This window comes from Meles meles, chromosome 1 (genome assembly GCF_922984935.1).
Source record: "Meles meles chromosome 1, mMelMel3.1 paternal haplotype, whole genome shotgun sequence".
Taxonomy (NCBI): Eukaryota; Metazoa; Chordata; class Mammalia; order Carnivora; family Mustelidae; genus Meles; species Meles meles.
Genome location: NC_060066.1, coordinates 112433416 through 112454452, shown reverse-complemented (window position 1 = coordinate 112454452; position 21037 = coordinate 112433416). Strand labels below are relative to the sequence as shown.

Here is a 21037-nt window from a genome sequence, read left to right as displayed (position 1 = left end):
GCACAGGGGAGAAGCACAACTTGAGAAATTCAAAGAGTAAAAATTAAGTGTAAAGCAACTGTTTATGAGGCTTGTGTCCATTAACTTGTGTGCTAACCCCTTCGCAGACTTCATTTCACCTAATCCTCACAACCCTTTGAGGGACAAGGGAAATGTTATTATAGTCATAATTTTTAAGTCAAGAAAAAATGAACTTCAGGGATTAAATAATGTGCCCTGGGAACACACACAGCTGAGAAAAAAATACTGAGACAAAAATGGGGTTGAGTTTGGCTGGTGATTCAGTTTCTGCATTGGTTCTGGAGCTGCCTCCTTATCCTGACAACTCAGGCTTATGAATAATTTGAAGACTGTGATTCTACTCCCAAGTTTCATTCTTGGCAGCTCCAGAAACCTCCTGTCTGAAAGGTTTTTCACATGAACCTCCATACTCTTTATCTTTCTCAGTCTATCCACAAAGAACAGGGTGCTGAGTATTTGAGTTCTCACAGCAGAATACCCCTACTGCTAACTATGCACCATCTGCCCTGCTAGAGGTTAACAGGAGTGTTTTTCCTCAATTATGTGGCCTGACCTTTGCCAAGACTCTTTGGTTAAATCATTTGGGGAGAACATCGTTGGTTCTGGAATAGCAAATTTCCTTTGAATACACTGGCTTTACAAAAAAGCTGGTTTGGTCACCAATCAAGCTAATGGCCATGAATAAGGTAAGAGTTATCAAAGGAGTAAGCTCATGGAAATGATGAGGATAATTTTGATCACCTTGCAAGTCTTGTATCTATCTGGAAAATGGCTTCTACAGCTCTGAATTTATAGCATTCACTTATTGGAACTAGCAGCTCACTAAAGAAGGTTGCATACCTATTTCAAATTCCTTATCTGGACTAGCAACTCCCTGAAGAGTGTGTATTTCAGATTCCTTAGATTGTATTAGTTTCTTTCTGCTGCTGAAACAAATTACCATGAATTTAGTGGCAGAAAACAACACAAAGTTATTATCTTGCAGTCCTGGAGGTCAAAAGTCTGGAAATTAGTCTTCTAGGCTAAAGTGAAGAGGTCTGCAGGAGTGTGTTCCCCCTGGAGGCTCTCGGGAAGAATCCAGTCCTTGCCTTGTCCAACTTTAGGGGCTGTCCATATTGCTTGATTCTTGGCCCCTTTCCAGCAATGGCATCACTCTAGTCTCTGCCCCATAATTTCATCTCCTCTTCTATCAAATCTTTTTTTTTAATCAAATCTTTTTTTTAAAGATTTTATTTATTTATTTGTCAGAGAGAGAGACAGAGAGAGAAAGATCACAAGTAGGCAGAGGCAGAGGGAGAAGCAGGCTCCCTGCCGAGCAAGGAGCCCGATATGGGACTCGATCCCAGGACGCTAGGATCATGACCTGAGCCGAAGGCAGCCGCTTAACCAACTGAGCCACCCAGGCGTCCCTCATCTCCTCTTCTAATTCTGACTTTCGCGTATATCTCTTACAAGGACCCTTGTAATTACCTTGGGTGCAACTGGATAATCTGGGATAATCCCGCTATCTCAGAATCCTTAATCACATCTGAAAGTCCCTTTTGCCATGTAAAGTGGCACTTTGACAGGTCTCAGAGATTAGGAATGTGGACTTCTTTGGAGGGCGATTATCCAGTCTATCATACTGTGAAATGCTGGAAAAGTCATTACTAATTCTCTTCCCCTTTTGGGTGGAAATGCTCTTGTTTGTAGCATATGGAAAAGCTGAGCAAAAGTCGGGCAAATCATACGTGAACCTTAGTCAACTTCCCTAAACAAATAACTCAAGGAAAAATGAACTTGAACCATGTGAGGGTTACCTATAAGATTAAAGGTTAGGAAAGGAATTTAATAGTCTGTTTTATTTTGTTTTATGTAACCTTGTGATTTAATTTAACACAATGCAAGCATTGATTGTATTCGCCTGCTGTGGCGGTGCAAACTTGAAGAAGGGAAGTAACAAGAAAAATAGTGGTTCAGTCTCAAAATTCAAAAATTTGATTTTGTTTCTTCTCCCCCACATAAAGTGCAGCCTTCAAGTAAGACAAGAAGCCCATTTACCATGATTATATTGCACTAAAAGGATCCCCATTGATAGCCTATTTGCATTTATTCTGCTCTATATTATTAACTCTTAGCTTAACTCTACATTCAATCCTTCTAAACTGTAGAGGAAGCAGAGACATTTATTTCTCTTTGAATTCATAGTAAGTTGACAGAGAGTCCCATTTACTACCGCATAGTTACAACCAGAAATCTCATTTCTCTTCATTTTACAGATGAGGCAACTGAGGCCAGAGAGGTTAATTAAGCATTGGAGCATGAAGGCCTGGTTGATTCCAGTACCTTTGCCCACTGTGCTGCTACTGCTTTGTATATAGCATTTTTTAAAATTAGGAAAATGCTCTTTCTCATAATCCTATTACTGAAACATCTTTGGTCTTTGAATTTCCCTTTTAACATTCAGCATCTTTGGCAATTACTTTTCTGCATTTGGGAAAGGAAAAAACTTCTGCCTTCAAAACTCTGAGCTACTTTTAAATAGGCCTGTACTTGGTTTTTGGCTTGAGGAATTTATCTCAATCAGTGCTTTCATCCCCACTTGCTTATTTCTGGTATACTAGATCAGACCGGATACCCCTACCCCTATAGTTCTTTCAGCTTACATGCTAAGGTGGATTGCAAATACAGGAAGACTAGGAAGGGGTCATTTTGTCTCTGAAAGGATAAATTGGGTGACTGTCATCATTGTGCCCTCTCCTTTCAAATAGCTCAGGGACAATTTATACAAAGCTGTGTAGAGCATCCATCCATTCAGTGGATGCCCTGGGACACTACTCCTGTTGAAGTTGACCCTATTTTATAAATAAAATTCCAAAATAAGCCCAGAACATTCCACAAGTTGTCTCTGGCAAAAATACAAATAGCATTTAAAGTTAGAAGAAAGTCCAGAATAAAAGAGCTGTCATGATGACCCGAGGTGGCTCTATCCAAATTCTATTTAAAAATATTCAGACATACTAAGGACTTGTTTTCCTCAGTAGAACATCTTCTGAGTTCTGTGGTCAGCAAGACAAGCATGATCTGAATTTTTTTTTCTCATAGCTGAAGCACTTTAGTATCCATAGACTATTCACCATCATCGTCTTCATCAGTATCATCAGCATCACAATTGTATTTTCATGGCACTTTAATAGTTTCTAATACATTTTCCCTTAATGAGCCTCATTATCTCCAGTCCTCCTCTGTTTGTTCTACTCTCCAGAAACTTCTTTCTCCTTTGTCTTCTCCAGTGCCAACTAGGGACAGTAGCTACTTGTATCTTCATTATGGGCAAGATGGAAGGGTTATGAAGAAGCAATAACTGCTGACATATAGAAAGCATTGACTGACAAAGAAAATTGAGTAATTTCTAGCATTTTACACAGGGGAAAAATGTATTTATTTTCCATGTCATAATGTGGAATATTGTTATTCATGATGTAGAATATGTGGAAATAAAAAACTTTACTCCATCATTCCCTTATAATGAAGCCTTTAGGGTTCCAGTTTTTAACTATTATAAATAATCAGTGATAAACATCTTGGTACATAAAGCGATAAACATCTTGGTACATAAAGCATCTTCTTCCATAGGATTATTTTTGAGTGATAGATGTTCAGAAGTAGAATAACTATGTCAAACATTTGTAGCTGTTGAATATATGTTGCAGATTGCTTAGCATTTAGACTCATATAACTCATAAATATATAGAGGATATTTCAGTTCAATTTAACCATCTTTTTCAAGACCTGAGTCCCTATACTGTAGAAGGTGAAGTGGAGGCACAGTGACCTAAAGTGACGTATCCTAGGTGAATCAGTAGCAATATTCCCAACTTCTACTCCTCTCTAGGGTAAAGTGCTTTGCTCTTGCTAATAATATCTGTTACAATCTTGAAATGTTTCCTGAAATGGTAATAGACAGAAAATTTTAATATAAGAAAGTAAAAGTGGAGATAAAGTACATCAAAATTATGCATATTGGGGGGCCTGGGTGGCTCTGTTTGTTAAGTGTCTGACTCTTGATTTCAGCTCAGCTCATGATCTCAGGGTCCTGAGATTGAGCCCCACATGGGGCTCTGTGTCCAGTGGGGAGTCTGCTTGCAGATTCTGCCTCTCCCTCTGTCTCTTTCCCCCACGCACATGCTCTCTCTCTAAAATAGATAAATAAATCTTTAAGAAAAAATTCCCTCTCTGTCTGCCCTCCCCCCTAAAAAAAAGAAGAATCCTCAAATCAATAAAACAATTTTTAAAAATCATCTATACATATTGGGATATCTATTGCAAGGAGAGGAAAAAGAAAATAGATGCTGTATTTGATGATGGGATTATGGGCAATATTATTTACATGGTGCCTTAAAACTCAGTCAATATAAGTTTTTATAGCAGGAAGAAATTTACATTTATGTGTATCAAGTGACAACATATAAAGCTTGGAACTGAGTTGGTCTGACAATGCTTCTTCCTGTATTACTTAGAGATTTCCAGGTTATTGCCACCATGGGAAGAGCACTACTGCCAGACCACCTAAGGAGTTGGTTGTAGAGTGTCATTTTACTCTTCCTGAGCTAAAATTATTATGTGGGCCTTCCTATACCAGCTGTTCCCACCTACACACGTAGCCTTGCCTTTGCTAGGATAGCTTTACCCTTCAAAGATGAGTTTCAGCATTACCTCCTTTTGCAGTTATTTTTGGAACCTAATTCTGGGTGTTTTCTGTAGACAGTGCATGCTGTCTATCCTGCCATTGCTTGCAGCTAGTTAATTGGTTTACATGGTATTCTCCATTCTCTAAGCTTATTGGAAGAAAGGACTTTTGTTGTCTCTAAATCTTCAGCATCTAACATTGTTTCTAGCACTTAGAAGAGCCTCAATTTAGAACTTTCTAGAGAACACTCCCCACAAGGCTGATATGAACATCTGTTTGGTAGGTGCCTCCCTATTATGGAATGGACACAACAGGTTACCAAAGCTTGAAGACACTATAGATTCAAATTGCATTTATTTGTAGTTTAAGTTATATGCATCAAGTTCCTGTTATGATCTAGGCTTTTTAAATGCTAGCTATATAATAGTGAATGATATAAAAACTGTGCCTGCAAGTGACTGACATTCCAGAGGGGTCAGTGGGCATGAATATATATTACTATTCTGCCTGGGTTTCACAATTCCTTTCTGCCAGTGCACTTCCATACACCCTCAGCAAGCCGGTTTTGCAGCTCATCCTCAGTCCAAATTCCCCTTGGGATCCTTAACTCTGAGTTTATGTTTCCTGACCACAAGGTCAAGTCCCCCCATCTTCTCATTCTTTCTGAATATTCAGTTCACCTTATTGCATACTCCAGTTCCTCTATCTTCCCAGGCTACCTGCTCTTTGTCCATCTCCCTCCTGAGCCTGGACCTCAGGGGCAGCTCTTTCAATCACTCTCAGCACCACTTCAGAGTCTCTTACTGCCTTAACAACCCCTAAACCTTGGTAACTCTCCATCAGTTTTATTATCTTCTAGGAGTCTATAATCTTTGTTTTATTTTTTTCAATTTATTTTCTTTGGTTGAAGTGAAATTGACATACAATATCATGTTAGTTTCAGGTGTACATCATAGTGATTCAATATTTTTATACATTATGAAATGATCCCCATGCTAAGTCTAGTTATCATCTGTCACCATATGGAATTATTTCTGTATCACTGACTATATTTTTTATGCTGTACCTTATGTCTCCATGACTTATTTATTTTATATAGGATTGTATAAATCTTGTACTTCCTAAATCTCTTCATTTGTTTCACCCATACCTCCAACACCTCCCTACCTCTGGTAACCACCAGTTTATTTTCTGGATATATGAGTCTGTTTCTGTTTTGTTTTGTGTGATTGTTTTATTTTTTGGATTTCACCTATAAAGGAAATCATACAATATTTGTCTTTCTCTGCTTGACTTATTTCCCTTAGCATAATACCCTCTAGGTCCACCCATGTTGTCATGAATGGCAAGATTTCATTCTTTTTTTTATAGGTGAGTAATATTCATTGTGTATATATGCCACGTCTTCTTTATTCACTCATCTATTGATGAATACTTAATGTGCTTCCATATGTTGGCGATTGTAAAGAACGCTGCAATGAACACAGGGGTGCATATATCTCTTCAAATTATCTTGAGGCAACTACCTAGTAGTGGGAATCCTGGTAGCTCTTTTTTTTTTTTAAGTAGAGCTTTAAAAAAGTAGTGCTCCAGGATGGAGCGCAACATGGGTCTGAACTCAGGACCCTGAGAGCAAGGCCTGAACTGAGGTCAAGAGTAGGAGTCTTAACTGACTGAGCCACCCAGGCACCCTAGTAGCTCTATTTTTAATTTCGTAAGGAACCTCCATACTCTCATCCATAGTGGCTACACCAATTATATTCCCACCAACAGTGCACAAGGGTTCCCTTTATAAGCTTTTTTTAATACATCATGGAACAATACTGAAAAGGAAGACTCTAGATACATTCTACAGATCTATAATATTAAGAAATATAATATTAAGAAATTCTCCCCCTCCTCCTCTTATTTGCCTCCTCCGCTCTCCTCCCCTGACTGTTCCCTAAAAATTCACTCCTCAAAATCTTTGAGTTCAATAATATAAATAAAATCAAGATACAAAGTTGCACATGCAGTATTATTTCTATTTTGTAGAATTCTCACAGGCATATGAACTAAAGAACAACTGGAAGTAAATACATTAAATATCTTCATGGATGTTGACTTTAAGTGGTAACATTTTTTTTATTTGTTTATTTTCAGCATAACAGTGTTCATTGTTTTTGCACCACACCCAGTGCTCCATGCAGTACGTGCCCTCCCTATTACCCACCACCTGGTTCCTCAACCTCCCACCCCCCCGCCCCTTCAAAACCCTCTGGTTGTTTTTCAGAGTCCATAGTCTCTCATGGTTCATCTCCCCTTCTAGTTTCCCTCAACTCCCTCTCCTCTCCAATCCCCATGTCCTCCGTGTTCTTTGTTATGCTAAGTGGTAACATTTTTTATTAATTTTCTATATACATTTTTTTCCTCTCCACAACTAGAAGGAGCATGTCATTCTTTTTAAATCATTAAAAATAGATGTGGTAAAGATAGGAAACAACAAAGGATTATGTGAATAAAAAGGTAGATAGAAACAGGAAAAAAAATATCTATCTCCTGGTGCTTGGGCTAGGGCTCCAAGATGGACTGTGTGCCAGCTGCCTTGGCATACCATAGTGCCTTGTGAGTAGTGGTTGTTAATGAAGACTGAGAACTACAGAACGCATCATCAGGACCAAAAGTTGAAAGCACAGGCTAAGTTTGAGAAGTGGATGGAGAGACCATACGCTATCCCCCAGTGGATGTGACTGAATTTGAAGCAGATCATTTTTCACGTCTCTTATGAAAGAGTGCTATCAGTGTCTTGGCTGATTCGGGGCGAAGGGAAGAGAATTTATTAGCTATTTGGGTGTCCGATGAGAAAAAATTACTTGAACTTCCTTTACCTTTTTATGGCATGAAGTGGTTTCTTTGAGCCTTGATGGATAAGAGCAAGAAATAGAGTGTTTGTTCCTTTTAGGCCAAAGACTTAGTACAAGGGTGAGAACGGTCATAAAATGTGAATCAGTTGTTGCAGGTGCACAGTGATGCCTGTAGCTTGCTGTTACTGTTGAGGACTTAGTAGCATTATGGAAAACTGTCTCCCAGAGTTCCCATTTGGCCGTGGCCACTCACAGGGAACAGAGTCTGTTGAGTGAAGGGTGTAATTTCAGGATGTACTGGAGAAAAGTGGATGTTGCTGAAGCAGTGCCAAGTCAGCCCACACTTGGTCGGCATGCAGAGGGAGCCTCACGAGCAAGGCTCTGTCTGTTCTGAGGGGGCTTTGCCAATTAAGTATCCTAGCTTGCAGAGGTTATAATGATAGGTCTTGAGATGAGAAAAAATTATAATCTCCCGGTATTTGTGCTCTGCGTCTGTGACTTCTACCCTATTTGCATTCAAATATGTTTTTGCAGTTCTGGTGCTGAATGGGGGTGGGATTTGGCAACATAGGGAACAGAGACCACACACTCAATGTCTCTGTTGGCGAGAGAAAAAAAGATCTGAGAAATCTCATAGTTTGTTCATTACTGGCCTGTCCTGTTTTGATTGTGTCTATCCCATCACTTTCTCTGCCTTTTAGTTTCTTCCCTTTATCTGTTGGGGATGGTGGCAAGGGTTAGCACCAAAGAGGTTCAGGGAGGGTTTGAACAGTTAGAGAGATTTGGGTAGAGATGGGAAGTGTAAAATTATGGATGACTCACTTTTCAGGATAGAACCTATAAAAAAAAGTCATACCAAGCCACTTCCCTTTTAGGATTTTAACTCATTTGTCACATGGCATCTGTTACACCGTATTCGAATACTCAAGTGTGAGCTATGTCCAGTGGGGATGAGTTGGCATCTCAAAGAACATATCTGTGTCTGGATCTGAGTCTAAATCCAGTCTTGACACAGCATCACTGTCCACCCTTCCTTGCCCTTCACATTCTCAGGGGGTCACTTCCCTGGAGTCAAGCCAGATACAGAGGAAGATTCTGGTAAAGGCGTAGGTGGAAAGTGTAAAGGTTTGGAGTCAAGTGCCATTTTCAAGTTCAGGCTTGACACTAACAAGCTGTATGATCTTGGGCAAGTCACTTCATCCTTCTAGGGCCCCTGTTTCCTTATCTGTGATACAGAACCTACTGGACAGGATTTTGTGTCTGAATGACTGAATGAGATGGTGCCTGGAAAGCATCGGTCACTTAATGAATTGTGGTGGCATTGGTGGTGGCTGTCCACAGTAAAGAGGATATTTAATGTGAGATTAGTGCTGAGGAGAATTCCGCTGGAAGAGAATGTGAATTGTGAAGTCAGGCCCAGGCTGTCCGGAGACAGTCACATGTAGATGTCTCTGTTCCTAGGCCACCTCTACTTGTGAAACCCTACCATTTAAAAGTTCTCAGAGCCAGAGCTTCACACATTCAAGAAAGTAGGCCATAGTTCTTCTCTTTCCAACACTTTTCTATTTGCAAGTGTTGAATATGGATATAAATAAAAAATATTTAAAAAATGATCTCTGAATATCAGAAAGATTGCTTTTATTTGAACCAGAATTTAGTTACTTATGTCAAATGTGCTTTAAGAATATAGGAATTAGGGGTGCCTGGGTGACTCAGTGGGTTAAGCCCCTGCCTTCAACTCAGGTTATGATCCCAGGGTCCTGGGATCGAGCTCCACAATGGACTCTCTGCTCAGTGGGAACCTGCTTCTCTCTCTCCACCCCCCACCCCCCGCCCAACCCCTGCTCATGCTTTCTCTTGCTATCTTTCTCTCTCTTTCTCTCAAATAAATAAATGAAATCTTTTAAAAAAATAGGAATTAGAATTGAATGTGCATTTGGTTCAATGTCTAGTGCTGAGCAAACTTCCAACAATCTTCCTGTCACACCACACAATCCACACTGTTTGAGGAGGTCAGTCAGACTGAGCTTAATCTCTTACACTGTTTATCTTTTATTGAGGGCTTCTTTAGAAGGGCAGTGTAAATTGGATAAAAATAATTCTCTTCTTTAAAAAATAAAAATTAACATTTAGGGGCACTTGGGTGGCTCAGTTGGTTAAGTGATCTCGATCTCAGTTCAGGTATTGATCTTGGGGTCATGATTTCAAGCCTTGCATTAAGCCCCATGCTAGGTGTGGAGCCTAGTTTAAAAAAAAAATTAAACTTTTAGTATAAAATAGTAAAAGAAGAATAAAGGCAGAGATTCACATGTATTTTCCACCATCCTAAACCTCCCGTCTTATCTCTGGTGCAGATTCTCTTCTAGTCCATATCTATAGGCATTTTTACTATAGTACAAATCTTAGTCCTGATCCTTCCTTGTTTGATATTTTAAATCATCTTTGGTAGTTCTAAGTCGTTAGATAAAGCTAATGGGTTTGAGGAAGGACATGCAAATGAAGAACCAGTTTCTACCCTTAACTTCCCCTAATACTCCTACCTGAGGATTAGAACTTAGAGAAGGAAGGTTTGAGGAGAGGGAAAGGTAAAAACATTGCCAGGGGATAGAGTGGGGGTAATGGGGGCAGTTTATGCTTACTAAAAGGGACAAAAATAATTGCTATCACATTTATGTTCTGAAATCTGTTTTATTTATTTATTTTTTTGAGTTGTAAAAGTTCTTGAATTTGGTCTTATCTCCAAATCTCTGTTTTAAATCTCATTATTCTTACAGTTACCTCATTGAATGCTAGCTGCCTTCCCCAGTAGACTCTGAGAACCTTCATGATGGAGTATATTTCTTTTTCATCTTCATGTTTCCAGGGCTTACCATATAAGTCACTTCTCAATAAATGTTTATGAAAAGGAATGAAAAAACTTAAAAATGTCAATCATGGCCCAGTTTTTCACTCTAAGTACTGCTATAGCAGATTGTTTTTCCCCTTTCTGAGTTTTTGTTTATGAACAAAACAACTACATAAAAAGAAGTCTGAAAGATAGAAAATGTCTCCAAGAGATGGCCTTTGTCCACAGGCTTAGAGAGCTTCAGCAAGAGTGGTGGTAGGTGTGAAGGAGGGGACCCAGACTGTGTGGCCTCCAACAACCTCAGTAGATTTGATTGCCCTGGGGAGAGGACCTGCAAATAACCATCCCTTCAGGAGTTTGGACACTCATATGGGTAGAAATATCCCTCCATTAAAATTGTTAATAGGTGAGACCAAGAAGAAGAAAGTACCAGGGACTGGGCAGACATGAGCTCCCTAGAAACAGTCTGGGGATGTGGGGTACCTGAGTGGCTCAGTCGGTTAAGCATCTGTCTTCCTCTGAAGTCATGATCTCAGGGTCCTGGGATGGAGCCCCGCGTCGGGCTCCCTGCACAGTGGGGAACCTTCTTCTCTCTTTCCCTCTACCTCTGCTTGTCACTCCCATTGCTTGTGCTCTGTCTCTGTGCCAAATGAATAAATAAAATCTTTTTTATTTTTTAAAGATTTTATTTATTTATTTGACAGAGAGAGAGATCACAAGTAGGCAGAGAGGCAGGCAGAGAGAATGGGAAGCAGGCTCCCTGCTGAGCAAAGAGCCCGATGCGGGGCTCAATCCCAGGACCCTGAGATCATGACCCGAGCTGAAGGCAGAGGCTTCAATCCACTGAGCCACCCAGGCGCCCCGAATAAATAAAATCTTAAAAAAAAAATAGTTTGGTATGACTTCGTCCTAGGATGCCACCATCTCATAACTATTCAGACTTGTTGCATAACCCGCTTTGTAATATAAAGTTGTGTGGTTACCACCTTGCCATTGCTCGTGAATAATATGGTCTGATAACACGATCCCTTGCTCTTCTCAGTCTACAAATTAAATAGACCAAAATATAAGACAGTAACACCAAATGCGCATTTTGCAGAAGAAGGCCAATGGCTGCTTTGTAGAGACTCTCTCTGCAGGCTCCATCGTGGTGTTGCCCTTTGGTAAGGAAGGGGGTTTCTAGCCTCCCCACAATGTTAGGAGAAAATAGACAAGTGGCACCACTGAGCTGCATACATTTTGGAAAAGAGCTACGAAAAGTGTAGCCATTTTTGAGCAAAGCAAAATTGAATGCTTGGATATTCCTGACATAATTGGAACTACTATAGTTAGGAAATTAGAGAAAAAAATCATCAGAGCACAGTCTGACAGCAGCAGAGTATCAGAGTGTAGCAGATGGCTTTGGGGAAGTCAATTATTTTCTGATTAGTCTCAACCTAATCACCATGGAAAACTGTAGGAAAAGCTAGTAATATGGGATATTGAATGTTGATGTGTTGTTTGAGTCCAATATCTTCTTAGCTACTTATCAGCAAATCAAGAAATTGTGGGCAAGATCTCATGCAGCAAAAAGTGGGCAAGCAGCTTGTGGGTGGATTGTACTTGGAAAACGCTTAGTTCCTCAAATTGGCAAAATTTAGTAAGTGTAACTTTAGTGGAAGTGGTATTGGTATTGACAGATTGATGAGGCCGAGAGAAAAAGGATAATAAGGCTCCTTGAAGTATAGTTCATTTATACAGGAAAAGCAGCATTTTAAGGTAAAAGTGTCTTGAGAGAAAGATTATATAAGTACATCTAGCGGAAGAGCCATTGCCTGCCCTGATGAACCATGTACTAGCAGAGCATGAGTCATTCATGGACTGATATTAAAAAATAAATCTACAAACACTTCAGTTTCAGAAACTAGGACAAAGTCGTACGAGTGTTTTCTGGTCTTGGGTAATATGGAAGAATTTACCAACCTATATTACTGCTTCACAAGGTCATGTGCGTGTGTGTGTGTGTGTGTGTGTGTGTGTAGGGCCTAACTTGGAATATGTCTGTCGGATACCTCAATTCTCTTTGCACTTTGGTTTATGAGATGTTGTCACGAATTGCAATCCCCTGGACATATACCCTGTGTTTCTTCACTATGAGTCCCTTCCCTGGGGGAGCATCGAATTCCTTCTCAACCTTTTGGAGCAGATGATGAGCCCACTCTTGGGCAATAAGAGAGGGAACTTGAGCTGTTAATAGAGTTAAAGTGATTTTTAAAATATCTCCCGAGACTGTATAAGTATGTCCATCGACTCGGTACCCATCCGAAGTGACCTCTCTATCCTGCCATTTATTGATTTCTAGTGGGCAGACAGCTGGCTCAGCGTGGGTGTGGGTGGGCTTACAAGGTGAAGTATCTCATGGGGTGTGTGTGCCCTGTGTTGTAACCCACTCCGGATCTATACTGTGGAATCTTCACAGCAAAGAGGATTGAATGAGGTCATGTCTGAAAAGTTCCCTGGATCCTTGGAAGGTATCAAAATGGGTTTTATGGTTAAGTATCTGTTGGAGTAGAATGGCACAGTTACTGTGAGGGACCTTAGAAAAATCCATGTACTTCTTTTACAAACATTTGAGGAAACTGAAGCTGAAGAGGTAAAAATGATTTATGAACCAGTTTTAGTAGTTTATCATCATAGATTAGTGAATTGCATGCTGAAGCAATTAGGTTACTCAAGACTGCGGGATTTTTTTTTCTTTTGAGTATGGTTGACACACAATGTTATGTTAGTTTCAGATATACAACAGTGACTCCACAAGTTTAGGTATTATGCTGTGTTCATCACAAGTGTAGCTACTGTCTGTCACCACACATCACTGCTATAATGTCATCGATGATATTCCCTGTGCTGTACCTTCTCTCCTCCTGACTTATTCATTCTGTATCGGGAAGCCTGAGTCTGCCACTCCTTATCACCCATTTTGCCCAACCCTCCCTCTTCCCCTCTGGCACGCATCAGTTTGTTCTCTGGATTTATAGGTCTGACTCTGCATTTTGTTTCTCTATTCATTTGGGTTTGTTTTTTGTTTTTTGTTTATTTTTTTTAGGTTGCACGTATGAGTGCAATCATGTGGTATTTGTCTTTCCCAGTCTGTCTTATTTCATTTAACATAATATCCTCTAGGTCCATCCCTGTTGTCTGAAATGGCATGATCTCATCATTGTATGGCCGCATAATATTCTGTTGTGTATATATACCACATATTCCTTATCTGTTCTCAAGGCTATGCATTAAAACAGAAATGAAATTCTGTCTGCCCTGGATCTGTACCGGGGTAAGAGCCTCAGAGACCTACACGGAGTCAGGCGGGTGTCGTGAGTGTGTGAGCTGGGACTACAAAGATGGGGAGGACAGGGACTATGATGAACTGGAGATCACATGTTTGTTCTGTTGAAAGGGGGCAGGTTATCCCCCTAGGTGGAAAGGCAGGCCCAGCGGTGCTAGACCCATTCATTTTCTAAGAGAAGTCAGAAGTGGGTCAGCCTTGTGCCAACCAAAAAAAACCCCAAAAAACAACGACAAAAAAAGCTATGTTGGCTGGGCTGAATTTGGCCTACGGAGTGGCCCATGTTGCTGGTGGCAGATGCACAGTCGCCTACCCAAGTCTACAGGCTGAGTCTAAGGGAATCCATCCAATAGCTGAATAGCAGCAGCTAAGTGTACGTTTTCTCCCCACAAATCTTTCAACACATTGGTCTGGTTGATGGCTTCAACATTCTTCCCCTACTTTAGCTCAACAGAGGGGGATTCGTGAGTGCTACCTTCCTCTCTTTAATTGCTCTACTCTCAGGGAACGTTTTCAATGGGAAGTAAAGGAGGGAGAGAGGCAGATGACCTGGAAGAACCATAGGCTGGTGATCTACTTTTGAATAATAAAAAACCACCAGGTGGTGTGTGTAGTCCAATGTGCCTTGTCTGCTACTTTGATGTCCATCTGGAACTTAACAAAGTGAAGATTCATGCCAGCATCCAGCCCTGCGGCCCAGAAGGAAGAACAACAATTTCTAAACAAATGCCAGTCTCTTTTCCGCTTCCCTGTGAATGGGTTCTGGCTCTTAAAAAGAGAAGCCCTCTAAACCTCTGACTATAGAACCCTTTTTGGAACAATGAACCGGGTGTACCCAAGTGTTTAAGGAATAAACTAAATGTTGAAAGCATCTCTCTGTAGAATTATTGCCGTCTGCTCTCTATGTTGCCTTCCCCGCCCAGATAGTCCATTGTCAAAACAGTAGCTGGTCCTTTTAAAACATTCATCACTCAGTTCAGCCCTCTTTTTGACTCACAAGATTCATGTGACTCAATGCTTCTCAGCGGCCTGAAAGGCCTGGTGCCATCTGACCCTTGCCCAGCCTTCCCATTACTTCCTTGACCTTACCTCCAAGGACTTCCTCACCATGTGCTCACTCTCTCTGCCCAGCGGACTGGCCTCCTTTCTGCTCCCCACTCTGCATGCTCCCTCCTGTGAGCCTTTGTGTTTGATGTTCTCTGCTTAGAAGACTCTTTCCCAAATACCCTCATGATTACACTATTGCTTCTCAGAGAAATGGTGGCCTACTGAAAACTGCAATCCCTTCCTCCTCCCCATGCCTCCGGCACTCCCTCTCCGCATTTCCTCCTAAAATTTTTTATAGTCCTTGTTTACTTACATGTTTCCCCTTTCTGTAAGTTCCATGTGTGTAGGCATTTCTGTCTGTTTTATTCACTGCTATATTTGTGGTGCTTAAAACAATGCCTAAAAACATAGTAGATGCTTGACAAGTATTTGTCGAATATATTTTGAAAATTTTTTCCCTTCTGTGCTAGGGACGGTGACTTTTACTGTGCTGGGCAAACATACCTCTCGCTACTGAACTGTGGTATTTTTAACGTTACCATTAATAGACTTTATCTGGTTTCCAAGTTTTCTGAGTCAGTTCTACTTCCTACACATATCTTGAACTTTTTGCTTATCTCCATCTCCTCTGTCTTTTCTCTTAGTTAAAACCATCACAACTTCTTCTTGCTTTTCCCATCCACTTGTATTCCCCTCCACACTGTCTCGCTCAGCAGCTGGAATCATCTATTTAACATCTAATCTGGTCACTTACCACACTCCCCCATTTAAAAATCCTTCAGTGGTTTCCCACTGCCCTCCACATAAAACTCAGTCTCCTCACCCCATCCCACAAGGTCCTGCATGGTTGGTTGGCAACACTGGTTTTCTGTTCTTCTAACAGATGAATTTCCTCCCCGATTCGGGGTCTTTGCTATTCCCTCATGGTGGCATTGTTTGTTCAATGGCTATCTTTATATGTACTTATTGAGGATGGGGACCCTTCCTGTGGTGTTTGTCTTTGTACCTCCCACACTTAACACTGCCCTTGATACATAGTAGGAGCTTAATGAGTACTTGTGGAGAAAAAAAAAAAAAAAAAACAGAACATGGTGTCTTGCTGCCGCAGGGATAGGGGACCATGTAGGGTGGTATCTCGTTAATTAACAATATGTTTCTTTCCACAGAGATTATTTTGCAGAGGATGAAGGGGAGATGGTACCTAGAACAAGTCATGTGGCAGGTAAGAAGGCCATGGGCCTTACCTTGTTAAAATCTTGAGTGCTTGCTGATCATAATTCCCTTAAATTATGGCCCCTTTAAAGTCATTATGGCAATATTCTCAGACAGTCTGTGAATTTCCAGACTTGCATGTATCACTGTAACATAATTCCCCACCTTTCCAGCATAGTGCAGTACATCATAATTGAAATACTATGTGAACTCTTCATGCTTTTAATGATTCTGTAATTGCAAGGTTAAAGTCACTTGTAAAAGGATTAAAATAGACTGCCACCAAAACGAGATTTCTACTCATATACCATTAAAATGGGTACAATAATAGTGTCAACCTCATAAGTGAAATTAAGTGAGAGAAGCTCTTAGTACAATTTATCGAGGAATAAAGCACCCAGTAAGTATTATTGTTATTAATATTATTAATATTGTGTTTATAATATAATCATATTAATATTATTAATATTGTAGTTATAATACTATCGTATTATTACTGAACTAACATTAGCCAGGGATCTACCTGAATTATGAAACCAAGGTGAAGATAGTTCTCCTTTGGGAGCATTTTTCACAAAAACTTTTAATCACTTAAGGGTTCTAGTTACTTTGCTAAGTGATTTGCCTTTTTCATACCAGCCTTGAAGTACAGATGGTTCATATGCACAACATGGAAAAAGGTTTTAATTTGAATGTGTTAAGGATTTCAGAGTCACTTAAAATTAGCATTTGTAGTTGTCTATGTTAAGTCTCCAAATTCCAAGGGTCTACCATACTTATTCTGAACTTCAAGATCCTCCATTTTGAGGTAAAAATCAAAGGGCTAGGGCAAAAATGGAAGAAGGGTACGGGTGATACGTACTACAGGCAAGATATTAGGTTGAGTACTTTCATTTTTATTTCCTTTAATTCATATAGAAGCTCTGGGAGTTAAGTATTGTTATTCCCATTTTTACCAAGGCAGTGAGGCTCAACTAAGTTAAGAGATTTGCCTTTGGGGCAATGTGCGTGGCTCAGTCTGTTAAAACTCTGCCTTCTGCTCAGATCGTGATGGGGGGTGGGGTCCTGGGATGGAGCGCCCCACCCATTCCTCGGCTCAGTGGGGAGCCTGCTTCTTTCTCTCTCCCCTCCCTACTCCTGGTCTCTCTCGCTATCTCTGTCTCTCCGTCTCTCTGTCAAATAAATAAATACGATCTGTTTTTAAAAAGAGAGATTTGCCTAAATTCCCACAATTTGCACGTGGTCAGGATTCATATCCAAGTTTCAAAGGCTCTTATCTTCCATCACATCCCGCTAATCTAACTATAGTGTATTGTTCTGTTTCACCAAATCACCTTCCACTCAGTAGCCTGTTTAATTTCATCTAAATGTGGGAGAAATAATTCTTTCCAATTTCTCTTTAGTAAAGCATTTACATTTACTTAGAAATAATCAATATCAACAAAACAGGTGCAACATTACTGTAATTTTAATTTGCAATCACAGAGTAGTGTACAATTAACAAAACAACAGTTATTTGTATAAGCTGAATCAAAGACAGCTGAATATGGAAACAAATACCACCTCGATCCAGAACTAATTTGTGCTGTGCACCAATAAAACCTGCTTTAAATTTCTGTTCTAATTTAAACCCCTATCTTCCACCAGGCAAGGTTCGTGGCTTCTGAAAATACCATTAAGGAAAGGGCTATCGAAACACATGCCCGATACTGTGTTAATTTTACACAAATGAAGACACTGTACAATGTGCAGCTTAAAAACAAATCATACGGCCTTACATTTCAACCTTTTTTTCTTTAAAATCAGTGGTGTAATGGGGAGTTAAATACGTTTGGACAAGGAAGAAAAAGATATAGTGGAATCATCCTATTTCTCATGATTATTTTCTTCATCATATTTTATCTTCTGCATTTTTCTCCTTACGATCATCTTGCTGGTTCTTTCTGTCTTCCTCCTCTTTTTCTTTCTTAGCAGAGAAAAAAATCTGAGTTGGTTGTAGTAGCTGGAGACTTCTTGTGCTCATTCTGGCAAGTTTGCCCAACGAAAAGGAGGGAGGGAGGGAAGGATGTTTGCTCCATCCCATGGCTTGCCTTTTCATTCTTAATGGTTTCCTTTGTGAGCAGAAGCTTTTTAGTTTGATGTAGGCCCACTTGCTTATTTTTGCTCTTGGTGCCTTTGCTTCTGGTGCCCATGCGTATATGGTCAATTAAGTTTTGACAAAGGAGACCAGAATGTACAAGGAAGGAAGGAAAGAAAAAAGAGAAAGAAAAAAAAAGGAAAGGATAGAAAAAGTATGTGATGACATGTTGCCTCTTGGCTCCTTTGTTCATAAGCGCATGTTGAGTTAATTTTTCCTGTGAGGCACACTGACCAAGAGCCCCTTTTGCTCTTACACTGGTGCTGGCTATGCAGCTCAGTGGATTGCAATGGCTGTCATTTTTTTCTGACTTAAAAAAAAAATGCATAGTAATAAGGGGTCATTGATTCCTTCTGCCAACCAAGAAAAGATGTATTTTTCTGCATCTTCTACCTGAATCTACAACCCTAAGCCCACCTCACTCGGATGTCTCTGAAGGCTAGAGAAAGAGACTCTACTTCTTGGTGGAGTAGCAAGAGGATCAAATCACAGAGGGGCACAGACATAAACCAGTGCATTTCACTGAGGACCATTATTATTATTATTATTATTATTATTTTTAGATCTTATTTCTTTGACCGAGAGCGAGCGAGCGCACAAATAGGGGGAGTGGCAGGCAGAGGCAGAGGGAGAAGCAGTCTCCTTCAGCAAGGAGCCTGATGTGGGGGATGTGGGGCTCGATCCTGGGACTCTGGGATTGTGACCTGAGCTGAAGGCAGATGCTTAACCATCTGAGCCACCCAGGCATCCCACTGGGGACCATTATTTGTAATGACCTACTTAGCCAGAGAGACCCCATCTTGGTAGAACAGCCATTTTGTTGTTTATACAGTGAACTTGAACTTAGATTGACCCTGTCCCCCCCCCCCCCCCGAGGAACTTACTTAGAAACAAGTCTGGGAAACCAGTAAAATATAGCAGAGGAGTCCCTGATAAAAGAGCCCAGATACCAGGACCTGTCAGGCCAGGCAGAGATAACAGAGTCGAGATGCAAGGACAAGTCAGGTCAGGTGGAGGCATCCAATCAGTAAAGTGCACCTACTATCTCCCTAACCACCAAAGAATGTAAGCCCTGCCTTTTGGGTGCCAATTCTGACCAGAGTGATAGGCTAGTTCAAACAGCTACTGTAGGGTAAATTGTAATTCAATTGGCCACCTGCATGTGACCTAGCATGACTATGCAACTTTCTCTGTGTGTTACAATCTCATTGGCCACCTGTGTGTGGCCAGGCTCAACCACATGGCTTTTGCCCTGTAAAAGTTAGTCTGTAAGACTGGGAGGGGTCGCACTCTCTGTAAGAGGCGGCTCGGAACCAACCGTTTGATTCTCGGTGCTGGCTCGAAATAAAGCTTTGCTTGACCTTTGCTTTGTATCAGTTTCGCTCCTTTGATCACAGACCCTAACATTATTAATATGATCAACCACAGGCTACTTTATGCAAACTGTTTCCATGTGGCCCAGAATTGGTCTGTATTTTGAGGAAACGGAATTCTGCTGGATTGTGCCAGCTAGAATGATCATAGTGCTACTGTTACAGAAAATGTTTTTGTTATTCTCTTTTACTGGCAGCTTTTCTTAGTGACACTAAAGATCGAGGCCCTCCAGTGCAATCACAGATCTGGAGAAGTGGTGAAAAGACCCTCTTTGGACAGCCGCCTTCCTTGAGAGCATTTGAAAACCCCCCTCAGGTGCAGACCCAGGCTCTTCGAGACTTTGAGAAGGTAAGTCATGTGAATGGATAATTGTTATGTTGATTAGAAGGAGCACCAAGGGATAGTGATGTCTCACAAAAATATGACTCATGGCTTAGTTTGAACTGTGGGAATTCTTCCATAATGATGTCTCTTTTAAGAGTTTTTATCCCAATAAGTGTGTATATGCTGAGCACTCTGGTTCATGGACAATTGCCTGTACCAATGATTCTGTCTTTCCATTTTTACCCCTGGTTTACTTCTTGAATAAATTAGGGAGTTTTGTTGTTGTTGTTTGGGTGGGGGCACACAGAGGGAGAGAGAAAAATCTTAAGCAGGCTCCATGCCCAGCATAGAGCCCAACGCAGGGCTTGGTCTCATGACCTGAGCTGAAATCAAGAGTTGGACGCTTAACAGACTAAGCCACCCAGGCACCCAAATTAGCGAGTTTAAATGGCACCCTGAGAATCTGTAACTGCACCACAGTGGGCCCAGGTGACCTAAGCATTATATTCTCCATGGCTGGCTTGGACCCCTGTAGAGATCTGGGTACTGTCTGCAGTATGAAGTGGCCTCAGCCACAACCATTTGTTTCTCAAAAAGAATCTGGCCTTGTTGCTTGAAACTTCTGATTGAACTCTTGAAGTACTCTGTGTCTTGATATGTTTATCCTTAGATTTGGCCAAAAGCCAAATAACTGATAATGTAATTCAAGTCCCCACCTCCCTGCGCCCTGGATTCCTGATCCCAGGAAATCTGCACACTAGAACCTGTCTACTGGGATTTACGGGGCCTGAAAAGTGTACCCCGGATTTCTTACATCCCAGTGTGCTAAAAAAAGAAACGGCTCTTTGGTGCCCCCTGGGGGTTGCCCATGAATCAGGCCACAGATGAGTAGCATGTAAATATGCCCTCAGATATGTGGCTTTCTTTCATTCTTGGATTCATAGCTTTTCACGTACAAGAATGAAATTCCATGTCCAAAAAAAAGATGAATAAAGCAGTGTTGACATGGGCTTACCCCGTCTTCTCTCAATTTGTGAATAGAAATGTTTCACATGGACCTAATGTACATCCTACCAGATAGTCCTGTGGACAAAAAACAGGCTCTGTATATAAACCATGACTGAGAATTAAACAACCGACTTTTTTTTTACTCAGTTGTCATGGATACTGTTGTGGGGTTCCCCCCCTTCTCTTTTTTTTAAGACGCAGAGATCTTGCAGGAGTATTAAGTGGCTTTGAA

General features: G+C 40.8%; 1 protein-coding gene across 10 annotated transcripts in view; it reads left to right on the top strand.

Moving 5' to 3' along the window:
* LOC123944152 (phosphodiesterase 4D interacting protein) overlaps positions 1–21037 on the top strand; it is a 235459-nt gene that overhangs the window by 52924 nt on the left and 161498 nt on the right. For all 10 annotated transcript variants that reach the window (XM_046009099.1, XM_046009016.1, XM_046009155.1 and 7 more), the window contains exons 2-3: positions 15917–15972; positions 19670–19821. In XM_046009099.1, coding sequence (XP_045865055.1) covers positions 15945–15972; positions 19670–19821 — 180 coding nt within the window. In that variant the 5' untranslated portion in view covers positions 15917–15944. The remainder of the gene's footprint in view (positions 1–15916; positions 15973–19669; positions 19822–21037) is intronic.